The sequence below is a fragment of the Macrobrachium rosenbergii genome, chromosome 18 (genome assembly GCF_040412425.1).
Source record: "Macrobrachium rosenbergii isolate ZJJX-2024 chromosome 18, ASM4041242v1, whole genome shotgun sequence".
Classification (NCBI taxonomy): domain Eukaryota; kingdom Metazoa; phylum Arthropoda; class Malacostraca; order Decapoda; family Palaemonidae; genus Macrobrachium; species Macrobrachium rosenbergii.
This window is the reverse complement of record NC_089758.1, coordinates 7,173,135-7,200,273: the sequence shown is the minus strand read 5'-3', so window position 1 is coordinate 7,200,273 and position 27,139 is coordinate 7,173,135. Positions and strand designations below refer to the sequence as shown.

Sequence of the window (27,139 nt, the reverse complement as noted above, 5' to 3'; positions counted from 1 at the left end):
AACCTTGAATCAAGGTTCGACTGTAAATTTGATTTTCTAGCCAGTATAGTGATGGAAATAGGGTCTTCTGTTAAAATTCTTATGGAACAGATGTTAAAGAATGTGCAAAGTGATAATGTTTTGAAAAGTGACAGTGTAATGCATGTTGAGGAGGTGGCTGCTCCTCCCACCAGTGCTCTTAGACAAAGGCCCTGTCCTGCTCCCCCTCACTGGGGAGAAGACATACTGGAGGTCCAAGTGAGGTTGGTGGGGTTTGCCCATGGGCAGTCGCCCACTCCATTGAGCCTGCTGAGCATTCCCAGGCTGCAACAAAGCGCTGTTGGAAAGGTGTCTCAGTGCATGAACATCAGCTTTCATGGGACTCAGAAGTTTCCAGCCCTGGTGAGAAATGCCCATACCACTACCCAGCTTCTTAGCACCCACTTAGAGGAACACTGCTGATGCGGACTGCTCGCTCCCCTCTTCCAGTCAAGAGGTACAGGGAGGCCAGCCATAGCCTGCAGCCCTCCTGAAGCTTTATGGACCAGCCCACCTCCTCTTTGGCTCATCCCTGTCATTCTCCTTGGGACAGCCTGGAGCACTTCGCCTCTTGAGCGTATTTGGTGTCCAAGCACCCAAAGCGCCCATCATCTTCCTCGAAGAAAGAGAATATGAAAGGAGGTACAGTAAAAGGAATGAACAGGATTGCAGTTAGGAACTGAAGGCATACTGCAAAGAACCTAAGTAACGCCTACAGTGCACTGCATGAGGTGCACTGATGGCATTACAGTGCTACTCCACTTTTTGTGCTTCACTTTTTCGCACTTCATTTTGTTACGGATTTTTGTGGAACACATTACTGTACACTATTCACTTTTCCACAGGGGAACTTTCACTGATTCGCAGATTTTGTAGATAACATTACTGCAGTGTAAGTTCACTGTAAATTATTTTTAATAAAAATCTGTATTTAATCACGAACACAATGTGAAAAATACAGTAATTAGTGAATAAACATTGTTGTTCTACAAAAAAAAAAAAGCGAATTAGTGTTAATTTTAATAGTTTTTACCAATATTTAAAAAAAGCGGGATGACTTCAATAGCACTATGAAAGAAAACGGATATGCTTATGTATACGGGGGTAAGTTTGATAACTGACACATTTGCTTTAGGTAGATTTTTTTTTTTATTTTTACCATATTTGAAATATTGTAGTAGCACCATGTTGCAAGGTTTTTAATTTCCCAAACACAGTTCAGAGGGAGTAAGCAATAATTATGTACTATATTTGATAAAGGTTTCCCTTTCTTTTCCAGAGTGTTTACTTTAAAGTCAGAAAGTTGGCACCATGTATCATAGCTGGAATGCAAGTTAATGTTGAGTTGCCAGAAGAAGATGAACTTCAGATTAGTCTGTTTGGCATGGTTCTAGGTCAGGGCAAACCGTTGCCTCCATTGTCACAACTTCACAATACAACTACTAATGCTTCTTCCACACATCCAGAAGGCATCGTTAAAAAGTCAAAACAAGGTATGGAAAATTTTTTGGCTCTCATTCATTGATTAACTTTCCATATGTAAAACTGTTTATTTCATAGCCTATTTTATGACAGCCTAAAGTTAACTCTTTACTGAGAGTAATATATTGATGTATAGTTGTGTATAAAACCCTTATGATTTAACTTCTTATTTTGATAATTTATTTTTTATATTATCTATGCTGTGGATGAGATCTTTAGTGAACCAAGAGTATTATGGCTGGAGTTCCACAGGGTTGTTCTTTGTCCACTTTATTTTTAGTGTATACAAGTAATATGGTTGTTGGCCTAGAAAACAAGATTGTTCAGTTTGATTGGTATGATTGTAGTAAAAAACACAATATGTATGACAGTATTGATGAAGTTTAGTGCTGAGACTAATGTTCTGTTAACATCTTGGGCAAGTCTTTGTATTCTTGTAGCAATATTAAGGAAAGGAGAATTTGTAATTGGTGTAGCTGACTGACAAGGGTAAAAACATGTTAGGAGAGTTTGAATTTTTATTTTTATTTAATTATACAAATAACTAATTTCAGTAAAAAGGAAATATGGGATTGTGGAAATAGAAATTCAAAATGTTTTAGGGTACAAAGATGATAAAAAATTAATCCTTGGAATTCTTGTTTCCAACCATTGCTAATTCTTTTTATTTGATTCACTCTTTCAGATGACGGGGAAATGATTTTCAAAATGGAGGAATTAGTACCAACTAGTGAGGAGAATATGAAACCCAAAACTGCTATTCCTCATCCCATAATTTCGAAACAGTCAGCATCACCTGCTTCAAATGTCCCATCAGTACCATCTGCAACGTCAATATGTTCATCAACGTCTTCACAGAGATCTTCAACAAGGTCAAGGAACGATCCTAAGTTTACAACTTACCATGTAAGTGAAACAAGATGAGCAGTTTTTTTTTTACCTCAGTATATATTTTTATGTGTTTCATGTTAAATTTGTTAAGGAAAATATGAAGAAGTGGGTAAATTGGGTAAATTAGTAATAATTACTAAGAAAAAGAACTTTTTATTCATTTGTAGATTTGATAATTGATAACATTTTGAAAATGCTGATGACAATTTTGATAATTTTCAAAAAGTTTTTGTCTTTATAAGATTCAGAAAGTAGTTTTCCTGAATTTTTAATCCCCTTTAAAATAGCCTTACTATTCATTATACTATGAGGCAAAGCAACTAAAGTGTTTTGATGAACTAAAATGATAGTGATGAAAATCCATTGATATGTAATCTAATGTTTAACTTTTATCTCATAAAGTCTAAGCTTAAAAATAATCAAAATTCAGTACTGAATGTCAAGTAGGTTTTTCTACATGCCATTATAAAAGAAGGTTGAGTGTCAGTAGATTAAAAATTCCCAGATATAATACCTTGTAGTAGTGAATACTGCATCAATTTATTCAGTATTCCTGTGTCCTTTAGTTATACCTGTAGAAGCAACTCCTGATAACCATGTTTCTGTGCACTGATTATATTGTAAAAATGTCCAGGGAAACTTCAGGGATTTTAAGATGAAAGTGTTGTAAAAAATATTGGTCAATATACTTTGTCTGATTTAAACCTTTATATAAAACAAATTCCCAGCATTACATGAAATTACTCAGTATGGAGGACCATTGTTATGCAAGGATATTGTGACAAGAGGTTATAATTTATTAACAATTTTGTGTTTGAGTGCCACACTTGAGCTAATAATAAAATTTAATTGTTGCAACACAAACTCATTATACTTACAATTAGCCCTATTTTGTGCCATAAAAATTGCTTGTAAAAAAAAATGGCATGCAGCCAGTAGTAAACCATATGTAGGGGCAGATCCCAGTCTCAGGCAGCCACAAATGTTATTTAGCATACATCCTTGATTGTTAATTGTTCACTTGAAGTTCCCAGATGCTTTAGCAACCGTAATTGTTATCTTTTGTTAGTGTAGTTGATGTTTTGTCCTCAAGGGGTAACCCCTCCATGGTGTGCCAGCACTCCATGATGACCAGACTTAATATAAAAGAAATAACTTTTAGCCTGGTCTTGTGTCGTAATGATAATCACTGTGACATGTGATAGAGTATAATGGACTCAAAGATAAGAGGGCATTGTCTCTAACTTTTAAGCTGTACCCAGTCTTCGAACGTCAAAACCTGCTAGAATTAGAAGTGACTATTGTGCATGCATGTCCACCATCTTGTTTACAACTGGATCAGTAAAAGACCAGGAGCCATTACTTCTCTGGTCAATGTCAAGTGCGGACGGAAAGCCAGTGCTCCTCACAAAATTGTTCTGATTTTTCATCAGCGAAGATCATGGAAATATCTAAACTTGAAAGTTAAGTGCTTATTTTTAAGCTCCAGTTAAAAATCGTTAGTTTAAACTGTGGAACAAATGTTTAATTTGTGTATGAAAGCCGGAAACCGACATTTGTTTTGCGAGCACATGGTTGGTATTTTCTCACAAAATTGTTTGCTATTTGTGAAAAGAAAAAATTAAAGAATTGATCACTCTATCAGGAAGTCTTAACTAAAGAAATGTTCCACAATTCAGTATTAATTTAGATAATCCTTTCAAGTAACAATGTCTACGATAGGCCTACATGAGATGGTAGCCTAATAAATTCAGTGAGAATAATTTAGATTTCAAGTAGAAGTTGTGTGTAGCTTACTGTGATTTACTAAATTAAAAGCAGCACTAAAATCTATTTGAATTGCTCTTCAAAACCCTTATCAAGGTTCTCTTGCTGGAATGGAAAGAAAGAGGACATCTACCTCTCATATCTTAGTATGCTTCAGGCATTCAATGGTAAATGGTTGATTTTTGTTTTGATCCCATTTATCCCCACAATGAGCATTCCAAAGCAAAATAAAAATCTTTTGCCTGACGAGATATTATCACTACTCGGTGTAGAGACTGATGTTGCCTATGAGACTCAGAGTAGTAGATCAGAAGCCTCTAATAGAAACATGAAGATTTATCTGATTCTAAAGAAAACCATAATTTAAATTCAAGCATTGCATTGCCAAGTGACTGGGCAGTAACTGATTAAGGGGAGTCCCTTTACTTTTTGTTCACCCACAAGGTGTGAAATTTATAAAAGAAATAGCCATGGAGCACATTGTAAAAGAAATGTACAAATTTGCAAGCCAGTTTCTGCGTAAATACAGGCAGTCCCCAGTTATTGGCGGACTTGGTTATCGGTGATCAGGTTTTACGGCGCATATGTAGTGATGAAAATCGGTGATTTCTGCTTATCGGTGCTGATAATCAGGTATTGGCACCGATACATGCCTAATAGAGGCGTCGATCTTGGTTATCAGCGATTTTGCTTACCACGCTGTCGAACAGAACCCTCCCTGTGAATGGTCGTGCACTTGTTTTGTGGTACACTGTAGGCATTAAGGTTCTTTGCTGGCGTCCTTCAGCCCCTAGTTGCAACCCCTTTCATTCCTTTTATGTACCTCCGTTCATATTCTCTCTCTTCCATCTTACTTTCCACCCTCTCCTAACACTTGTTCCATAGTGCAACTGCGAGGTGTTCCTCCTGTTACACCTTTCAAGACTTTCTACTCTCAGTTTCCGTTTCAGTGCTGAATGACCTCATAGGTCCCAGTGCGTGGCCTTTGGCCTAAATTCTATAATCCATCCATCCCCACCGATAACCGGGAACTGCCTGTATATAGATAGTTTGCTTACAATATCATGTGCACTAAAAATGGTATGATGAAATGAAACCATTCATTGCTCTACTGGCTCTGTGTTTCAAGGAATGGCATACAAAAGAATAATTTTTTTCTTTTATGTTTTAGGACATAAAAATGCAAAATAAATTCTTTCATCTTTTCTTATTCTGCATTATTTAATACTATCCTAATATGTTAACACAAAAAACAATACCAGTATAAAAAAGAACACATACAAAAGATAAAAATTAGCACTGACCAAATGACTGCTTTGCGAGCGAGAAAATGCGATGTTACAGGAGCAGCAATGTCTCCCACAAGTAATGCTTAACAGGTTAAAGAGATCTTTGGTGGATCCTTAGAACTCAAGGAGAGATAGATGTCCCACTGGGTTCTCTTACCCCAAAGATTCTGCTTTTCATTGATGCAGTGCCACAGGGCAGTGAGCTCACCTATTGGGCTTCCCTTGAAACTCACGAGATTGGCTTTTTCTTGGTCCATAAGTCTTACTGAGACTCCATATGAGTCGAGATCAAGCCTCTGACAGACCTAACATTGAAAATGTTCTGGTTTTTTTCAACTTCTAGACTAGTCAGTGAGCTGCACACTCTTGCAAGCTAGTCAACCCATAGGGATTGGAATTTGATAGGTCTGCTTTTTGGAGCCATGTTCATTGCCAAGACACAAATCCTAAGTAACTAGTGTCAAGCCATTGCACCCTTTGCCATTCTGTTACTTTCATAACATACCACAGATGAAGAGGACCAGCTCCCTGGTTTTCTCTGAGCAATTCATTTGTACCCCTGAATTCCCAAGGGGTTCATGGGAGGTACCTCCAGAATTCCTGTGCAATGGATTCATTAAGAAGTAACCAGCAGGAAATCCCATCCCTTTTCAAGGACATATAAGAATGTGACAACAGCAGAGCAATACAAGTTACAGTTTTTTTCAAAATGATATCAGCATGTTTGACATCTCTGTTGCTTACTATTTAAAGATAAAGTTGATGTAAGCATGGTTAGTGTCAGGAATTGGAGGTGCCCAAATTCTTTCACATTAAAGTGAGGCTCTTACTGTAGAAACAGTTGATCAAATAGGTGACAAAATCCAGACTCTTCATTGCAGCAAAAGTTTATATGAAGACCAAATCCCTCTTTAAAAATTTGCCAACTGTCTGGTGGGTCATTGCTCTCCCTAGAAAAATTATAACTTGCAGTTGATTCATAATCTGTTCCTGCAGCTATACTCAACAGGTCCTACACAGCAGTAATACAGCCACACAGCCACCCAGTCATCATAGCAGGTGACACTCCAATGCTTTACTACAGTGGACCTCCGCCTATTCACGGTTCTGGATTCGTGGTTTCACCTATTCATGGATTTTTCTGTGGAATGTACAGTATATATACATTATTTGCAGAAAATTCGCCCATTTGCGGTATTTTTCATATCCTTTTTGTGACTAAATGCACTTTTTGTTATAAAAGTTATAAAATACTCAGGTATAATCATATTTAGATAGGTTTTTGGTGTTTGAACTATCAAAATAGGCACTTATAAGCATTTTTAGAGGGGTGTCAAGTTCTTGTGGATTTTAGCTACTCGTGGGGGGTTGTGGTACACATTCTCTGTGAATACCAGGGGTCGACTGTATTCACAAATGTGTCGGATCAAGATGGGGAGTCATATACTGGATTTTCAGTTAGAAGGGATTTGGTCTTTTATAAGACAAGGAGCACTATGAAACAATCCAGCATTACAGGTCATTTTTGTAGATCTGTAAACATTTACTCTTCTAAATGAGAAGCAAAACTGTTTGCATAATGAAAGGCAACACAGCTACTGTAGCAGAGTTTTATTTTGCAGAGTTTTATTCCAGGGCTATATTTGCATTTACATTTGGGATAAATGTACCTAAATTGGTATTTTGTAAGGGAGTTACTGAATATTAAAAAGTACATAGATTTTGACCTTACTGTATATGCTGTTCTGTGAATTGATTCATGAACTGTGTTGGTGGACTATTTGAAATATTTATTCTTCTCAGTTTCCTCTTCTGTACTAGGCTGCTTTCCCTTTTGTGACCCTCGAGTTTGTAGCATTCTGCTTTTCCAAGTAGGGCAGCTAGGTTTATATTATTAACAAGGTCAATCTTAAAAGTTCACAATACTGTGGGATAGCCAATACAGGTATACTGTATCTCTGACATTGTCAGTTCATTGCTTCCGTTGAGTTTCTTTTACATAAGCCAGATAAATGTCATGCAGTGATTTAAAAAGTTAGTTAGTTATAAATGATTTGTTTAAACATGAACAAGTAGTGGTCACTGTACAAGTATTATCATTTCTTTAATAATTTATGGACAATAAGTCATCTGCAGAACAAGGAAGTGTGTAATGTGGGGCTAACAGCACTATTAAATTTTGGTTCATGCATAGGCATAATTTTTTATTTTGCACATCCACTCACTCATACTTATGCACTTGTAGAAGAGGATATGGTTAAGGGGTTGGCAGTTTTGGTGCTGTATGTTACTGGGACATGGCTGAAGTATTTATACTGTGACAGGAAAAGAGGTCATCTTATGTGTTGGTGTTCCCAAAAACTTCGATTTGTTTTTTGCTCCTTTTAAAGAATTAATGAATTCAGATGTGTAGTCCCCATATATTAATCCCTCTAAGTTAATGAAATTAATATGGTATGAAGATCTTGTAATAACCTTCATATGAATATTTGTTTTAATAAGTATTGGCTTACAAAAAAATAAATATTTTTAATTTTTACTATCACTAAGAAAATGTAAAAATTCAGTCTTTTCAGTTATAAAAACAAACACATACCATCATTTGCACAGGTTTAGGTCTGTTGTGTGTGAAATTGATTGAATTGATTAACTTGAAGTTATGTTATTTTGGAGTACAATTTCTAGTTAAGCCTGACAATGGCTGAGGTGTAACAATGATACTTGGACTGAGATCTTGAGGCTAATGAACTAAGTCTTTTCTGTCTAAGATCAATTGGGAAAGGGTACTATAAAGGCAATTTTGATGGTACTTTTTCAGTAAAATCTATTGTACAGTAATTTATTTTAACCAACAAATATATAATTTCTCAGCCTTTTGTGTGTAATCTACTGTAATTCTGTTTGTTTGTGGTTTTGGGGTATTCCCCATAACTAACAAAACAAAAGAAAATTTTAATACCACACTTTATATACACATTATCATATGGGTTAACTAGTTATAGAAAATATGTCAAGATTAGGGTTTTTTACATTTTTATTTATTCTAATATTGACTGGCCCCTTTAAAGTGTGCAAAACTATTATTTTGCAGGGCACTTTTGAAACTTTAGTAAGGATACAAGTAAATTCAGTTTTTATATTTTTTTAACTTATTTTTTGAAGGTAAGATGAAAATATTCTTTATGTGGAAAATTGAACCTTCTTTGGATACTGGTATATAATAACTTCTGCCCATTTTCAGGTCATTTAAATATTTCGATCTTGTAGTGGTATATACGAGAACTATATTGTACAGTACTGTACTTACATTTATGATAAATACACATAAATGGGATACTATGTAAAGGAGTATGGAATATTGCAAAATAATTAGACTTTGACCCCAAAGGCTAATTTGTAATTTAACTCATTTCAGCTATGATGAACTATTTGAGGTATTAACAAAGTCAACCTGACAGGGCATATTTAATATTACAGGATAAAGTTTTTTTATTTTCTGAATCAGGTTTAATGTTATAGAAGTTTTTTTTTATTTTCTGAATCACTAAATGTAAATTTAGGGAAAAGAAGCTAAAAATTCTGGTTTTCATAATTTCCAGTGATTGGGTAATGTGTGATTTTAAAAGTTTTTATTTGCCTAATTGCTATACACTGTTTTCTGTAACAGCACTTAACTTTGTACTTTTCCTTTATTATTGGATAGTCATGATAGAAAATCTTATACTGTAATCCTGTTAAACTTTTACATTAATAAATCGGTATCTTTGCAAAGGTTTGAGATTTAAACTCACATAAAATCTCATAATTACTTTACTTTTAAAGTTTCTTAGTATGGATTTTTTACTTTACTTTTTAAAGTTTCTTAGTATGCATTTAAGGTTACCTTTAAGATAATTAAAAAAAATTTTTTTTCAGACATCCCCAAGGGAGAGGTATGGAGTGGAAATCACTCCTCTCTCTTATGTTCCTGGAGGACGAATCGAACGTCATCTAGGAAACCTGAATTTCTTCTTCATTAGAGAGAGTACTAGCATTAAAGAGGTAATTGTGGAATTAACCCAAGTACATACTTTGCCCTGGGATTTTTACACACATTCAAAATTAATTTGACTGTGATATTTTAATGTGCATTAAAATACAGGTTTTTACACAGGAAAAACCTATTTATGGTAGCCGCTGTGAGTCCTCAAAAGAGTTACACTCTCATGGTCCCCCTGGGCTCCATAAAATGGACCAATCAATTACAAAGAGTTCCCTTATAGTTGGTCTTGGCCAGAAATTGTTCTCTCTTTCCTAGCAGCTCCCAGTAACTCGGCTGTTGTTTATATTAGTCTCCCACTATAGAAAGCTGTTTTCTATGGATATAACAGTATATTTTATTTTAAATTGACATGTTTCTCATAACGCATTATAGATAAAAAATAAGGTAGCTATGTACCACAGTAGAGCATTTTAAATGTTTTATTTTAAAACCCACTATCTAAAACGTGCTTTTATAGAAAATTGTAGCTATCTTAGCGTTGCTTGGCCAGTGGAGACGCGTCCTTTCATCAGTCGATTTCTATTGTTTTTTGTGGGTTTTCTTTTATTATTATTGATATAACTATCATGAGTAGTGAGAGTGATAGTGATACAGAGTATTATGATGGAATGGACGATTCAGGGAGTGAAAGTGATGGTGATATGACGTCAGAATACTCTGATATTTCAGATGATGATGATGATAATAATATTCCTGATAACCAAGGCTGGCAAAGAATAATAATTTCGGATGATAAACCACCCTCTCCCCCACAGCCTGCATTTCCCTTTATTGGTGATAATATAATTCATCATGTATATAATACTGAAAATGATGAAAGAAAATACATATATTCAGTATTTTGAGTCATTTCTTAATGACAATATTTTAGACATTATTGTTACAGAGACGAGCAGGAATGCTGAACAAAAGTTGAGTGGAAAATCAGAAACAGAGAAAAAGAAATGGCATCCAACATATCAGGAAGAAATGAGGATTTTCCTTAGTGTTATTATGCTACAGGGGATTGTAAAGAAACCTGAAGAAAGCCAACACTAGTCTAAGATGCCATTGTTACATACCCCAATTTTTCTAAAATTATGCCACATCGCAGATTTTACAAAATAAAGTAGTATTTGCATTTGTCAGATAATGAGGATTTTGACCCTGCCACTCATCCTTGCCCAAAGCTCAACAAAATCTGGAAGTTTTATAACAGCATTATTAGCAAACTCAAAAATATGTACACGCCTGCACAAAATGTAGCTATAGATGAAAGTCTTTTATTTTATAAAGGGACATCTTGGTTGGGTACAATATTTGCCACTAAAAAGAGCTAGATTTAGGATAAAATATTTCATGTTGTGTGAATCAGAATCAGGATATGTTTGGAATTTTGTCATTTATACAGGTCAAGGAACAAAGTTTGATAAATGATTGTGAAGACCTTCCCGTGCCTTGAAAAATTGTTATGATGCTGATGAAGCCATTACTGAAAAAAGGCTATGCCTTACAATGGATAACTATTATAACTCTCCCCAATTAAAAACGAAAAAACAGCATGGCAATTACAGCGTAGCCTAGTGATCTACTAAATTGGCGCCATCTCCTAGCTTCTCACCTTGTAAGAGCTTACTGGTGCCCAACTTAAGTATATGCTTGCCTGTTAAAATTTTAAGAAACTAAAACTGTTCACCAGGTCTTAAAACTTAGTACAGGCAGTCCCCGGTTATCGGCGGGCTTGGTTATCGGAACTTGTTTGGCGACGAAAATCGGGGATTTCCAGCACTGATATGCGCAGAATTCAGCTTATTGGCACTGATAAATACCTACCTAAGAGGGTGCCGATAACTGAAAATCGCTGAAAAGTGCTGATTTTTGGTTATCGGTGATTTTTGCTTATCGTTGTGCCGTCAGAACGGAACCCCCGCCAACAACTGGGTACTGCCTGTACTTAGCTTGACTCCAGCAAAGTTGGTGAAAAAAAAAAAAAAAAAGCCTAATCAAACAATTTCCGGGGCACATCCTGGGGACTAGGGAACTCTTGGACAAACCAGAGTGTAAATGGCACCGGCTTATGTTGTTGTCAGAGCTGTGCAAATAAAAATAGAGCCTAGGTAATTGTTGTAGGACAGGAGATAGAGACCTCCTGTCCTGAGTCCTTTATATTCTATCACTGTGCCAACAAGCGCTATTCTGGCCGAGAACAACTATAAGAGAATTCTTTGTAATTGGTTGGTCTGTCTTATGGAGCCCTGAGGGGACCAAGAGAATGTAACTCTTTTGAGGACGAACAGCAGCTACAATATCAAAAATAAATATTACATCCTGTTTTCAACAGGATTTCATAACAAAGGAAACATGTTCATGTAATATTTTCTTTATAAGATTTTGTCTTGTGAGATTATCTCTTGAATTTTTGTTAGGAGTATTTTAAAGTATTTATTTGTTAGTCAAAGTTAGCTTTATTTTCTTGAATTATTGAATAAATATGTTACATGTAATGCAAAAGTCTTGAATTATTGAATAAATATGTTACATGTAATGCAAAAGTCTTGAATTATTGAATAAATATGTTACATGTAATGCAAAAGTCTTGAATTATTGAATAAATATGTTACAAGTAATGCAAAAGTCTCCATATACAGCTAAGTTACCTAGTTAAGACTTTGAAATTTATTTTGAATAGCAAGGGAAAATGCTTTTTATCCTATGATCCTGTGAGTGCATTTGATTCTTGGAATGTTTTTTTATTATCTTCACCTTCTAAGCCAGGAAGCTCAGTGGCTTTTACACATTTCTTATTGGCACAAAACTGCCAAATTTGTGGTAATGAGGAGCTGACAGAGAAGTGAAGAAGGCCATTTTAAATGATTGCTGTGCATTTAATAAGTGTTTCCCTTCTGTAATATGAAAAGACCAACTTGGTCATACATTTTAAGAAAGTGATAAAGAGTGGTAGGGGACCTTCTCCTTGCCAGTAATAAGAAAAATAAGAGCATTAGTGATATATATTACTCCTAGTCTGCCCCCATAAGGGGATAGTATCTTGAGTGCACCACATGCAATGCACTGTAGGCATTAAAGCATCCCTTTGGTCCCTAGATGCAACCCCTTTCATTCCTTTTACTGTATTCTCTGTTCATATTCTCTTTCCTCCATCTTACTTTCCACCCTCTCCTAACAATTGCTTTATATTGCACCTGTGAGGTTTCCCCTATTATTGCACCTTTAAGCTTTTTTTTTACTCTCCACTCCCCTAGCAAAAGTATTCAATTTGTTTCTGCTGGCTAATGGCTTTACACCAGTTTTGCAGATGTTGATGAAATGGTTAAGGGAAATGCTGTAGTACTACTGTAACCTATTTCAGGTTCACTAATATTTTTATTTTCTTCTTGAACAGAGCGGTGGTTTAAGTGGATTTATGGGAAGCTTTGTTACTGAAGTCTTAGCATTAGTTCGTGCTCATGTGGCTGCACTTGGTGGCAATGCTATGATTTCATACTTCATGTCAGAATGTGTACTTTTACATTACCCTTACAAAAATCAGGTTAGTTAAACTGTTTTTTATTGTCTTCTCTGACTCTTCATTACACAGTAATTTTTAACCTGTGCTGTATTGTCAGCATTAGTGTCCAGACTACACACTGATAAAGTTGGTGTAAAGATGTTTTTCATGTTTCAGTTTAATAGTTGTGAATTGTATCCCCACAAACCCATCATTTACATTATCCAACATTTTTGTCTTCATGAAGCCAAGACATTCCACTACTAATCTAAGACGAGAAGACCAGTATTCTGAACAGCTGCTCCGCAGGTGCCTCCATGCATGCATCCTGGGTTACAGGTAGCTGAGAGCCTCATTTCTCCTGTCTGCTTGTTGACAACAAACTATTCCTAGACTTAGTTATTTTATTTTTTCTTGATTTTATTATTAAAACATCCTTAAGTAATGCAAGCCATTACTGTTCCTGTTTTATCAAGTACATTAGAACCTCAGTCCTTGACCGTATCAGAACCCAACATAATTGGGTTTCGACGCAAAATTTCTAGTAAATTTTGCATCAGAGCTCGAACAAAAAACCAGGATCCAACCTGATAAATCATGTGATTTTTGTAAACAAAGTGTTTCAGGTTCCAGTCAGTCAGCGCTATAGTAGGAACAAAATCGAGTGGCATGGCAGAGCTAAAGTGTAAAAGAACATCGCAGGTACCTAACTGCTTCCTATATGCAAGTTGACTATCAGCTAATATGATAGGGTATAGTTTTACATAAATTGTACTTGAAAATACCCTGTATTCATAAAAGCAAAATAATTAATAGTAACTCCTTGATAATTCACACTATCTCATCCAAGGTGGGGCAACACTGTACTAGCACAAAAAAATTTAATAGTTATTAGGCTCACCTAAGCTATGCTACTACAAGTCTACCCAAAAATCCTACCATAACACTGGCTAGCCTATGAAAATATACAATTTAAAAAAACTGTACAGAATCCAAAGAAATAAGAATTATTCAACTTTTCTTCTTTGTAAATGTATGTTAAACAAAATATGTCATAGGAACTTTGTCAGCGTAGGAAAGTCTAAAGTTGCTATCCTCAAACACAAAATATCCAGAGGTATAGTAGTGTACTGTATGTGTAATGGATGTGTATGCATATGTGAATTTAGATGGTAGCGCACACACAAATGTAATATACAATGCACATGGTATACAGTTGTATCATTAACCAATCTTATGTACTTTACTGCACATAGTGTACAGTTTACCTTATAGTACTGATAGCACAGCAACTAAAGTATACATGTACAGTAAACAGTAATGCAAAAGTATAGTCGTGCAACTGGAACTTCAGAAGTTCAAGCACATGTGCAGTGCTTACTACCCTAATACAAAAGTTCAAGCGGAGATGCAGTGCGTAATACCCTAATAAAATTTTTGTATTTTATTAATTTACTTAAATTTTTAGTAATTTATTTATTAATATGTTAATTTATTTTTTCTTTTTTGATAACTGATCTCTTCTTTCTGTGTTTCCCATTACCGTCTGTTACTTCTTTTGTAATGTAACACCATATTCTTTGGAAGTTTGAATTTAAAGTCAGTGGCCCCTGTGGGCTTGTTTCATATGGATAGGGTTTATTTTCTGAATAATAATAATAATAATAATAATAATAATAATAATAAATAATGTGATTCTGGCTGTACAATGGTATTGGGAATGATGCACACCATCATCAGAGCATCTGGACATGTGCACAGTAGCCTTTTCATTCTTGTTTGAAACAAGAAGGTGCAACTGGGATTTCTTCCATGGAAATATGCTGACACATGATTAATGGGGTTCTGTTGAAAATCTATGGCTCTTATTATAAAAACAGGTTTTGGAACAAAGTTCAGTTAGTGTCCAGCAGCTATATAGCTGTCTCTATCCAATTAGCTGGATTATTCTTAGTTTGGAGGTGGTTAGAAAAACTGACTGCAAACACCCATTTTGTAGGTCAGATTCCCTGGTCGGTAATCATTTCATGATAATAGACAAAAAAATTTTGCCTTGCTAGGAATGAGAAAAAATGGATCAGTCATTAAGGTTCCTATAGTCGTTGACATCAGTCATTGCCATATGATGCTTAATTCACAACCTTATTTGAATGAGAAGTAGGTGATTTTCATGTTGATTGGTGATTTGTTTTGTGGGAAAGACCTCCAAGCAGCAGATCTGGATCTAATTGCCTTACCAAAAAATTAACTTTTAATCCAAGAAATTGTTTCTTAGCTAAGTGTTCCATGTATTTACAATTTGTATAATATACTTGTAATTAATTTTCCTGTGCCATGTTTCATGACTATTTTTTCCTTCCAGGGCCAGTGCCTAATCAATGTAGGTGGTGATGTTGTACAAGTGATATACAATGTTGGCTCAGCCTTGCATGATGGCACTGCTGAAGAGTAGTTCATGTAACCCAGTAAACATCAGATGTACAAAATTTGTATTATGGTTGAAGAGTTAGCATGTCTTTCATCCCTCATATTCTTATCTGATGTAGTTTTCATGACATTTAATTTTACATACTAACTAACTTTATTTTGCTCTTATGGTTTAAGGATATTTAAGGATAACATTACTCTCATGGGTGGGTTTGCTTTCGTCCATTTCATATAAGCAAGTCTAGTGGTATTTACAAATGCCTTTGCTCATCAAGAGAGTATCATTTTGCCTTGCCAGAATAGTATTCCTTGATTAGCAAAGGGAGTTCGTGATTAGCAAAGGGAGTTCATGCCTCAACAAAAGTAATCCATCATGCACCTTTGATAAAATTTGTATATTTGAAAACATTTGATAATACTGTAGATATCATCCCTTCTTTGACTTATGTTAGTATGATTGATATAAAAGACTGCTGTAAATTAGGGTGCATGTCCTTGTATTTATATAATTTTCAGATCTGTTTGCCAGTTCCTTTTCTTTCAGTACAGGCAGTTCCTCAGACTAAAATGATACAGCTCATACCCTCTCTGGTTCCCAGAAATGTCCAAGTTACTATCTTTGGTAACATGTATAGGCTTCACAGTTTATTAACTATCACAAAAACATTCTTTAATCATTCTTTAAACATTCATATTCACAAACATTAATGTATACCATCTGCTTTCTTGGCACAAAAGTGCATTCATTAGTAAAGTAGTAATTTTTTTCAGATCAACACCTTTGTAGACCTATTTTTCTTGCTCCAATCTTTTTCTCACACCAGCCCTTTCAGTCCAGAAAAGATACTTGGTCTTACTATAATAACATCAGGAGCCCTAACATATCCCTTTTACAAGCTGTTATGATTGAATTGGACAGCACTTAGATAGAAATCAGTTACCATTCCCAGGATATTGGCTCCCATTCCTAACACATGGGCATACTGGGTATACACTCAAGTTCTCCCTTTTACAAGCTGTTATGATTGAATTGGACAGCACTTAGATAGAAATCAGTTACCATTCCCAGGATATTGGCTCCCATTCCTAACACATGGGCATACTGGGTATACACTCAAGTTCTTCACTTGAGGTGAATAAGGATAAGAGAATAAATGACCAAATAAACAAGCCTTGAGAAATCACCCCCTCTGCACATCAAATCCTAGTTTGAATTTGTGTATTTAAAAAAAAAATCTGATACTACAAATGTTTAACAAAATTTGTGTACTGAGCATGGTTTGCTGGGACTACCTGTAATGTAGATAGGTACATAATGGTAACCCTTAATATTTATGCCTTAGATTTTTTCATATTAGGCTATGAATCATAGTCATTCTTCAACAAATTAACATTTGATTGTGATAATATACTCTATTTTATTATGAAACATTTATGTAACTTTACTATTAGAAAGTTACGTTACTTTTTAAAATGTATTTTAATATCTGTTATCTATGTTATACCTTTTTGCAGTTTATTATTTTTAGTTGGCTTAAATAGTGAACCCTGGTTACATCTTTTGTTGAAGAAAATATGTTTTTGTTAATTCATGGGACTAAATGGGAAATGACTGATATTGGAAAGATGTCTTTTGAAGATGTTTTGCTGTAATTTACTTTGGGGATGAATGCATAATAATTCCTATAGAATAAGACAACTTCATGCTTTACAGTAAAGTACAGTATAGCCCAAGAATTTTAATCTGTTCTTCTGTGAAGAATTTGTTCCTAAAGGGCCCCTCTTGCTCACAGTGGTTTTAAGTTTTGGAGACTTTAGCTCTACTTGAAGTTGGGGCAAAATGTACTAAATGAAAATGAACTTAATGTAAATAAGAATATATGGTATAGTATTTATATTTATGATTGTTTTTGACTAATTTTGTAATGAATGTATTTTAGACATCCATCTCGTGAAGATGACACCTTTTATTACCTGGAAAGCACTCTGTGAAGATATTCACTTGTTTTCTGCAGCATGAAAAAGAAGTTGAGCAACATTAGAAAGACATATTTAAAGACATGCAATAAATTGCAGTATTTATGTTTTCTATGTACAGTTAATCATGTACTGTAAGGGACACTGATTGATTTGTAACATAGATGTTGACATTGTGTACTGGATATTGGTGGAAATGTTTACATTAAGACCCGATATTTTCTTTGTGAATATACTGAATATTGCATAAACAGTTAAGGTTGGGATACATGGTGTGAAAAAAGAACTGATTCTACCCATTGTCAAAGCAACTTTTTTTTACAGTTATTTAATTAGAAATTTATTTATTATATATTTTTTATTTCCTCCAGTTTATTAAACCTGTTCATGGTTAATAGAGAGGGCACTGCTAGAAGGTGTCAAGAGGGATGGACCTGGAGTTTTAGAAAGAGCAGAATGCAATGCATTGTACTCCTGCATATATAGATTTTTGCAGAGTATATTCCCAGATGATTCCCCTCTTATACCTTAACTTAATTTTTATCAGTTTCATAAATATATTTTAACAAATTACCAAAACGGGCATAGCAACAAGTAATGCAAATACATATACATGTTACCTTTATGAATTATTCTATATCAGATATTTACAGCATTTCTTGTTCTAACTATTTACAAGCCAATTTTAATGGCTTTAAATTTGCAGTGGTTATTAAATATTAACATTCATTGCGCACACTTGATTAAAAATATCAATACATTTTTGTACAATAAAAAGACTAAAATTCTGAACGAATGGAACATGTTATATGTTCTACGATTTATGAGTCATTAAAAATTACATCTGCAGCCTGCATTTCTTTGGCCCAGTACATTATGAGGATATATATATATATATATATATATATATATATATATATATATATATAAATAATATATATATATATATATATATATATATATATATATATATGTATATGTATATATATATGTATACATATATATGTACATATATAATATATATATATATATATATATATATACATACAAACACACACACACATACACATATACAGGCAGTCCCCACTTCTTGGCAGCATTGGTTAACAGTGTTTCGGTTTTACAGCGCCTGGCTAACGAGGTTGTTAACCGGATTTTTGATGCCGGTAAGTGGTTTATTGGTGTCAGTAAGCAATTTTCGTCACTGGTAAACAGTTTATCAGCACTTATGAGATCGTAAACACCATTTATTACCATAATTACAGGCAGTCCCCGGTTATCAGTACACCAGTTTTTCTGAGCTTGTCTAGCGGCGATAAAATCGCGATTTTTTCACGTAAAATTTGACAATTTCCGCTTATTGGCGCCAATAATCGCGTATTGGTCCCGATACATACCTAACAGAGGCACCGATATAACCAAACACACACACACACACACACACACACACATATATATATATATATATATATATATATATATATATATATATATATACAGGCAGTCCTGCTTACTATGGCATTGGTTAACGCCATTTCGTTGAGCACTTGAGTAGCAATGTTGTTAATCGGATTTTCAGCACTGGTATCAGCGCCAATAATCTGCTAACGGTGCAGTTAGGCAGTTTATCAGTGCTATTACCAGCGATTTTTGGTTATTCAGTTAACGGTGCTTGGCCAGGAACAGAACCCCCCCGTTAACCTGGGACTGCCTGTATGTACGTGCGTGTATGTGTACATATATATATATATATATATGTATTATATATTATATATATAGTGAAATATTTTCTGTTACAACAGAATTCCAGCTAATAAAAGGATCCCATAAAAACACCAAAATGTAGAAAGTTAATGCTACATTGCAGAGACCAACAGTTGGTCTCTGAAATACAGCATTAACCTTCTACAATTTGGCATTTTTATGGGCTCCTTTTATTAGATGTATATACAGTGGTACCTCATTTGTCGAACGTTTATGTCAAACACTTTGTTTTTCAACCGAAATTTTCGAAGAAATTTTGTGTTGTTTGTCAAACAAATACTCTTACTTCGACCAGACCGATTGTCTTGTTTATACTTGTACTCTTACCATGTCATACGAGAAAAACTGTATTAACATGTGTTTTCCTTTACAGGTATGTACATAAAGCACAAGCACAATATATAGTTTAATGGTAATCATATTCAACAAAATAAATAAAAGAATAAAGAATTTAACAGTAAAATTAAACATAAAAGATGAACAAAATCATATGTCACCACAGTGAGACACAGCTGACTTGAGATAGATGGAGGGAGCATTTATACTGTTGAGGAGAGGAGAAGATTCAGTACAAACAATAATGTATATATGTAAAAGCAGTAACAATTCACATAATAAAAATAAAAGAAGAGATATTCACAATAAATTTAACATAATGATACAATATAAAAACAAATGCAATACAGTAACAATAAAAAATCGAAAGACGAGTGTTTGGAGCACTGAGTGAGACGATAAAGAGGAGAGGGATGGGATGGTGGTGGGTTATTGGGTGGGAGATGGGGGTCCACTTCCCACTGACTTCCCAGGCTTGGATGATTTTTCTCTTTTGCTACATTTCACCGGTTTCTTTCACTTACAGTCAATTTGCCCAAATCACTTCTTTTTGTTACGGTACAATACCTATCGAGTGATTCTTGCTTTACACAGTTTTTTAATACTAAAAGTAACTCATTCCCACATCTTGAAACACACTTGGATTGTTTGTATAAACGACTTCCATGTGAAAAGTTATTTGATCTCTCTTTCCTTTTCTTACTTGCATTCTTTACTTATTTGTTTGCAAAATCCTCATGTTTATTGGATTATGATTTTAAATTCTGCCATTTGCCAACTTATTTGTTTGCAAAATCCTCATGTTTATTGGATTATAATTTTAAATTCTGCCATTTGCCAACAGTAAGTTGATCTGTTGTGGCATAATTAATCTTCTTGCATTCAAGATCTAGGTGCAAAAAACACATCAATAATCATGCACGCATAAGGGATTGTTTTCACAACTGCTGGATGCTGATTATTCTCACTCTCTCATACACACACACACAGACACACAATCGGAAACACATGCCATCGGTTCCTTTGATTGTCCTTGCAAAATGTGAGTAAAATTGATTTTGTTATCAACCTTTGTGTACTGCAACCATTTTGGTTTCTTCAAGGGGATCCCATCTCTCCTCCCTCAATTCCAGCCGCCATGCTGTATTTTCACTAAATTTTTTTGAAAATTTTACTTCATATAACATACCATTTTGTTACTTTACACTCTTAATTTAACTGTTGAACACATTAATAAGAGACAAATTTTAAAAGGGGGACTTTTTTGGTGGGCTGGAACAAATTATCCTGATTCCCTTTATTTCTTATGGGGAAATTTGCTTCATATTTTGAACAAATCACATTTCGACCAGCCTTCAGGAACAGATTAAGTTCGAAGTCCGCGGTACTACTTATATATACATATATATACATATATATATATATATAATATATATATATATTTCTGGATCGGGTCCCGTGTCAGCCGATGAAAAAGTCCATTCAGCACTTATTTCTAGGTAATTCCGTTGCTAGATACCAGAGAAAGCTAAATGAAATGCTGAGTTACTACCCCCAGAGCGAGCTCCATCAGATGGAGTCGTGTATGGAAAAGGGTGAACTACAAAAACACTGAACCTTATCCTATAGAGATCCCAAGGTCAAAGTCCCACAGGGAGGTGCCGTTACAAACCCATGCACCACCCGTGGACAGCACACAAAACACCGCTTTTTCATTCCATTTCAGCAAGCACCATCGTTCACACGTTTTCGTTGTGCTTTTAATCTTGTGATGTTTTTGCCATTATGGCTTCCTCACAAGGTCTTTCATCACCTAAGTTGAGTACAATATTTTTCATTTTTAGTTGAGGCGATTGAGGCTCCTTATTTCCCTTTAGTTTAATAATTAAAGGGATTTATAACACCCTCTCGATCTCCTCTCACGGCCTCACGTGACCTCCATGCATGCGGTTCGTGATCTTGGGTCGCCCTGTTTTTCAATCTTTTCACGGTTCCTCTTCGTGTTTAGGAGCATTTTCCTTTTCATGAGGTCTAATTAGTGATTTTGATTGACTAACGTTTGTTCCCTTTGCTTGAGTTGATATTAGTGTTTTAGCGCGGGCTTCCCCTCGAGCCTATTCGCTTTATCAATTCATTTACATGCCTTATTTTGCCCTTCCTTCTCGTAGCTTCTGGGAATTTTATTTACGTTTGTACTTTTAAGTTTTTTTGTTTCCTTTAACCCAGTGTTCGGATGCATTTGATATTTGATGATTATCATGGATGTTTCTTTTGTTTTCGAGGTGGCCATTTCCCTTCACGTCCACATCGTGTTGGGTATGGTCCTCCTCTTGTTTTGTATTGATAATTTTCTTTATGGGTTGGTGTTAGCTTTGGTTTTCCTTTTTGGGCGTTAGGCTGTTGCCCCCTTTTTTTCCATAAAAAAAGGGGGATGGTATTCATTCTCTCCGTTCACATGCCCTTCTAAGGTTTTGTGTTCGTTTTTTCCATGCGGCGCTTTCCTTAAGTTTTACCAGGGTCTTCTTTATGTTCCCATCCCTGTTTCGGCTTTATGCGTAGGCTAATAAGCCTCTCGTTAAGCTGGAATAGCGAGGACCTCATGTTGCTTCCCTCTCCCTGTTTCTAGAGGCTAATGAGCCTCTTGGTTAAGCTGGGAGCGAGGGGCTTCATGTAGCCTACCTAGTTTGGTATTTACTTAAGGTTAGTTCTAGTTTTTGTTATGTCGACCCATCCTTTCTAACCTAGCCTATAGCCTGTGCCCCTTCCTCTGCATTGTTTGGCCTCTCTTTGATGCGGTCCGTGACTTTACCTTTTGTACTCTCCCTCCGGGACTGTTAGTGGCCGGGAGAGCTTCCCCTCTCCTGTCCACCATCTTTGGCCATGTTTATCTCCCTGTTCCCCTTGGAGGAAGTTGTCCCTGTTCCTCTCCTGCTTCTCTCGCGTTTACTGGGTAACGACTCAGTCAGCGTGCAGGGCGGGAGGACACGAACGCCGGATTGTGCATTCCACTCTCTGGTCGTTCCTTTCGGTTCTTCCTCAGGGTTCCATTCCTCCCCTTCATACGCCTTCTCCGGCGTGTCGTTTAATTTAGCGACACCGGTTCATATCCTTCTTCGTTGCCAGTTAGAGCTTTCCGCCCTGACTGTCTTCGTGTCGGGCTCTTGACGTTCCCCTGACCTTAGCTAACTACTGTCTTCTATCGAGCGCATTCGCTTGCTTACCGCTCCGCGGTTCTAGCGCGTTTATGGTCTCCGTTATCGCTAGTTTCATATTATTTTTAGTTGCCGAGAATACGCTTTCTCGGACAGTTTAACCTTCCCATTTCATTTATTTGTATCCGTCACTTACTTTAAGGCATGTTACTCCGGCTAGTTCCATAAATTTATTTGCTTTATTTATTATTATTATTATTATTATTTTTGCTTGTATGAGTTTTTACCAGGTTACCTCCCGGATCATTCCGGCTGGTTTCACGGCTTGGTTTCATACTGTGTTTATCGCACACTACTCCGCACCTTACACAGTGTACCATAATCTCATATATTTACAGGTGGTACGCTGCCAAGAAGAAGGGTGCTCCGCAGCCCTCCATCAGGCCAGCGCCACGAAGTTTGTCGGTCTCACTCCGGATGTGCGGTCCACGTAGGGGATCTTATTGTTTGGCACCTGACGGATGTGATGTTTGCACGCCTCTTTACGAGCAGGCTATCGATGATGATGGTAGGTGATCATGCATCTTTCCTTCTTAGCCAACTATAATGTTTACATTTTTATCGATTCCCTCCGCCTGCCGTGTAAGACCACAATAATGTTTTCTTCCGCAGGCTGACCGTAAGTCTCGTGATTCTTGATTCAGGCCCTTAAAGTCTGGGGTTAGCGGCAACGTAGGAGCTGGCAATCCCTACATACATACCGGCGACATTTGTAATGTCCTTTTCCCGGCGCTTGGATCACAGCTTCTGTCACCGACGAGGTTGCTGCTCCGTTGATTGCCGGGATTCGGAGTTGACCCAGCCTCGCCAGACGGTTCAGCTTTGAGCGCGGCGCCCGAAGACGCGTAGGCGAACTCGATCTCGCCTTGAGTCTCCGAGCATTATCCCAGAGCATCAGGCAGGTAAGGGGGTAAGTGAGGCAGGTTCTTCACTGTTTAACTCTCCTTCTTCCTCTGTTGAATTTTTAAAGGCTTCTCTAAATCTTCATACCTTTCAGGGCACGTCTGGGTCTAGAAGAAAGGTGAAGTCCTTTAAAAAGAAAACCTTACCTACTCCGGCAAACGATATGGGGTCCTCCGGCGCGGCACGGACAACGAGCCCCGTTCGTCGACGAGTACAGCCTCCCCTTCGGGTCCCAGGCGGAGCCTCAATCACGTCAGGTAGTTCCCCTCCTCCTTCTTTGGATACACTTCAGTTCTTTGAACAGTTCCTGGAAAAGAATAAACGAGATTTGAGAAGATCGACGTAAAATTGACAGTAAGCTGTCTGGTCTTGCTTCTTCTTTTCATTCTCTTCAAGAAGAAGGTGGAATCTCAACAACGTTCTAGGCATTCTGTTCCTGACCCTTCCACTCTCCCTCCCTTGATCTAGGGAACGTGGCGTCCCACGCCCTTTATGCAGGCCCCAAAACGAAGGTACTCTTACCATAGAGGGTTTATAATGAGGAGAGTGGAAGAGATATTAGAGTTCTATCCTCCGGACCTGACATCTCCCTACACTGGTTTTGCCAGGCTGAAGGAGAGGTTTGGAACAGGTCTGATAAAGTCCCTAAGAGAGACGGTCATCTATCCTAGGGATGCCCAGTCGTCTTTGATGAGGACCCTTCACGGAGTGGCAAGCGGAGAACACTAAGCTCACACCAGCTAAGGGAGTGTTCACTATGTTCTCTCAGTGATGTTCTCCTTCTTCCTTTGCGCTCAAAGTGGCCTCCCTGACTAGCCAGGCTTGACCAGGTAAAACCCCTTCCTCATCTCCGTGAGACGGACCCTACATCGCTCGTCTTTCCCGGAGGCACCGAATTTCTGGAAGGGAGCCCTAATACGCTTACGGTGACTCGGCTTGACCCAGACTGCGCCTCTGATCTGTTCAGTGAGCAGCTCCCTAAGATCCGGAGTCGCTCTTGAAAACAGAGGCTGATTTTTAAGGAAAGGCTCGCCAGGTCTTTGAACTCTTTGGCTTTAAGGAAGCAACTTTGGTTGGTTTAGAGAAGATCCATTATTCCAGGTCTTGACGTGAAATCTCTCTTGGCGAGTTTTCAACAAGATCTGTTTTATGACTGCCCGACTGGCCTGCCGGAAAACACATCTTTCAGCAGCCACAGTTCGGGGCATGAACCTAATAAGCTTCTAAGAGTTCGATCTGGGGTGCTAATCTTTTCCACAAGAAGAAGTTGATGCAGTCTTATCTGAGGCAGCTTAGGTCAATCAAAGCCTCCGTTCCCGTTGGGGCCTGCCCTATAAAAGAAAATAGTCTGATCTTGCCAGCCCTCCCACCAAGTCCAGTAAGAAATTTAAACACTTCAAACGTCTTCCAGCTCAGTCCTTGGTCCAGGTTCCTTTACAAAGTCAACCTTGATTTCTTCCTCCCATCCTCCACCTCAGTATGTCCTGGTAAACCCGGCACATCAGTCTTTGGCTGCTCCTTCCATGTCTCCTCCCCAGCTTTCAATCCTGCATATGAAAGTCAGGGAAATTTTTCCCCAGACAATCAACCAGAGGCAATAAGCCCCGTGGTTTCGCTCGGGGAAGGGGAGCCCGGCTCCTCTCCTCCTCCCAGGAACAGGCTCCAGAGGCAATCACAGAGGACATACATCCTGTGGGGCGGGAGGGGGGCTCAATCACGTGGACCTTCTGTCCCTGGGCTCAGAATCAAGGGCCATCCTGGGGGCTGGGCTACAGGACTGATCTCAAGGGATTACGCTCTTTACTACATTTCACCCATTTCTTTCATTTACATCGATTTGCCTGAATCACTTCGTTTTGTTACACTAAAATACCTATCGCAGTGACACTTGCTTTTTATGATTTTTAGCACTGCAAAAGTAACATCCTCACATCAGGGACCCAAGAACACTGGTCCCTTCAGTTCGCTCGTGGTGACAGACCTGTTGCACAGTGAAACTTGGATTGTTTGTTTTAACAACATCCTTGTGAAAAGTAATTGATGTATCTTTCCTTTTAATACTTGCAGCAAAATCCTCATGTTTATTGGATTATAATTTTAAATTCTGCCATTTGTCAACAGTAAGTTAATGTGTTGCAGTATAATTAATCTCCTTGCACTCAAGATCCAAGTGTAAAAACGTGTTCAAAACAATCATACAGACGTGACTTTTCTCTCCTTGGGGACTGTTTTCACATCTGCCAGACACTCAGTACTCTCTCTGTCTCCAACTTACACGCACACAGACACACAATTGGACGCGCAACCAAGCTCAACACTATCAATTCCTTTGATTATCCTTGCAATATGTGAATAATTGATTTTGTCATCAACCTTTGCCTACTGTGACCATTTCGGTTTTCTTGAGGGGATCCCACCTCTCCTCCCTCCCAGCTGACCGTGCATTATTTTCACCAAACAGTTTGTAAATTGAATTTTTTTTTACTTTATATAACATGCTGTTTTATTAATTTATGCTCTTAATGTAACTTTTGAACACATAGATCACTGTTTGAGAAGGGTTTAGCCGCTAGTACTGTTACTACAGTCAAGTCGGCTCTCACGTAAAGTGTTCTTGTATGGTTTCAAAATTGACCTCACAGACCCTTACTTTTCTTCCATCCCTAAAGCATGTGCACGTCTGAGGCCAGTAATCCGTCCACATACGGTTTCCTGGTTTCTAAATGACGTGTTGAAGTTAGCCTCAGATATCGATAATCAATCCTGCCCCTACCTTTCCTTGTTGAGGAAAACGTTGTTTTTAGTTAGCCTGGCTTCAGGTGCTAGAATTTCCGGAGCTGTCTGCACTCTGAGGAACCCAACCACGTCGACTTCCTCCCATCAGGGAGGTTTTGCTGATTCCTCACCCTACCTTCCTGGCCAAAAATGAAGATCCGCAGCATAGGTGGTCGCCTTTGGAAAATTCTTCCTCTGCCTCTAGACCTGTCCCTGTGTCCAGTTCATACTTTGAGGGCTTATTTAGACAGGTCCCTCTCACATCTCTTCTGGGCCTCTCTTTATCAGGAAGGAGGGGGTAATATATCTCTATGTCTGCTATTAGACAACAGATCCTTTACTTTATCAAGCAGGCTAACCCCTGACTCAGTCCCAAAAGTTCATGATATTAGAGCTGTGGCCACCTCCATTAATTTCTTTCATTACATGAATTTCACGGATCTTACCAGGTACACGGTTGGAAGTCACCCTTGGTTTTCAAACGTCACTATTTGAAATCCTTAGAAGCTCTTAAATTCTCAGCAGTCGCTGGCAGGGAACGTTGTCCCTCCCTCTGGTTCCTTTCTGATTCCTAGTCATTTCCTCCTCCACTGCCTCAGTTATCCCCTTACGGTCATTTCAGTCAGGCTTGCCTTGACTTCTCACCTGGCTGTGTTATCCATGTATTTGTCTAAATGACACATTTAAGTTATAAGGTTTTCAATATTGTATAGTTATTTTGTTTATGTATATTTTTCACATTGTCATGTTAATTTTAAGCTAACATCAG

General features: G+C 37.2%; 1 protein-coding gene and 1 long non-coding RNA gene across 3 annotated transcripts in view; one reads left to right on the top strand and one right to left on the bottom strand.

The window, feature by feature from the left end:
- LOC136848071 (C2 domain-containing protein 5) overlaps positions 1–17,730 on the top strand; it is a 201,875-nt gene extending 184,145 nt beyond the window's left edge. For both annotated transcript variants that reach the window (XM_067120245.1, XM_067120244.1), the window contains 5 exons: positions 1,298–1,511; positions 2,186–2,406; positions 9,363–9,488; positions 12,872–13,018; positions 15,339–17,730. In XM_067120245.1, coding sequence (XP_066976346.1) covers positions 1,298–1,511; positions 2,186–2,406; positions 9,363–9,488; positions 12,872–13,018; positions 15,339–15,428 — 798 coding nt within the window. In that variant the 3' untranslated portion in view covers positions 15,429–17,730. The remainder of the gene's footprint in view (positions 1–1,297; positions 1,512–2,185; positions 2,407–9,362; positions 9,489–12,871; positions 13,019–15,338) is intronic.
- Positions 1–27,139, bottom strand: part of LOC136848075 (uncharacterized) — a 129,640-nt gene that overhangs the window by 34,192 nt on the left and 68,309 nt on the right. The gene's annotated exons all lie outside the window — the stretch shown is intronic.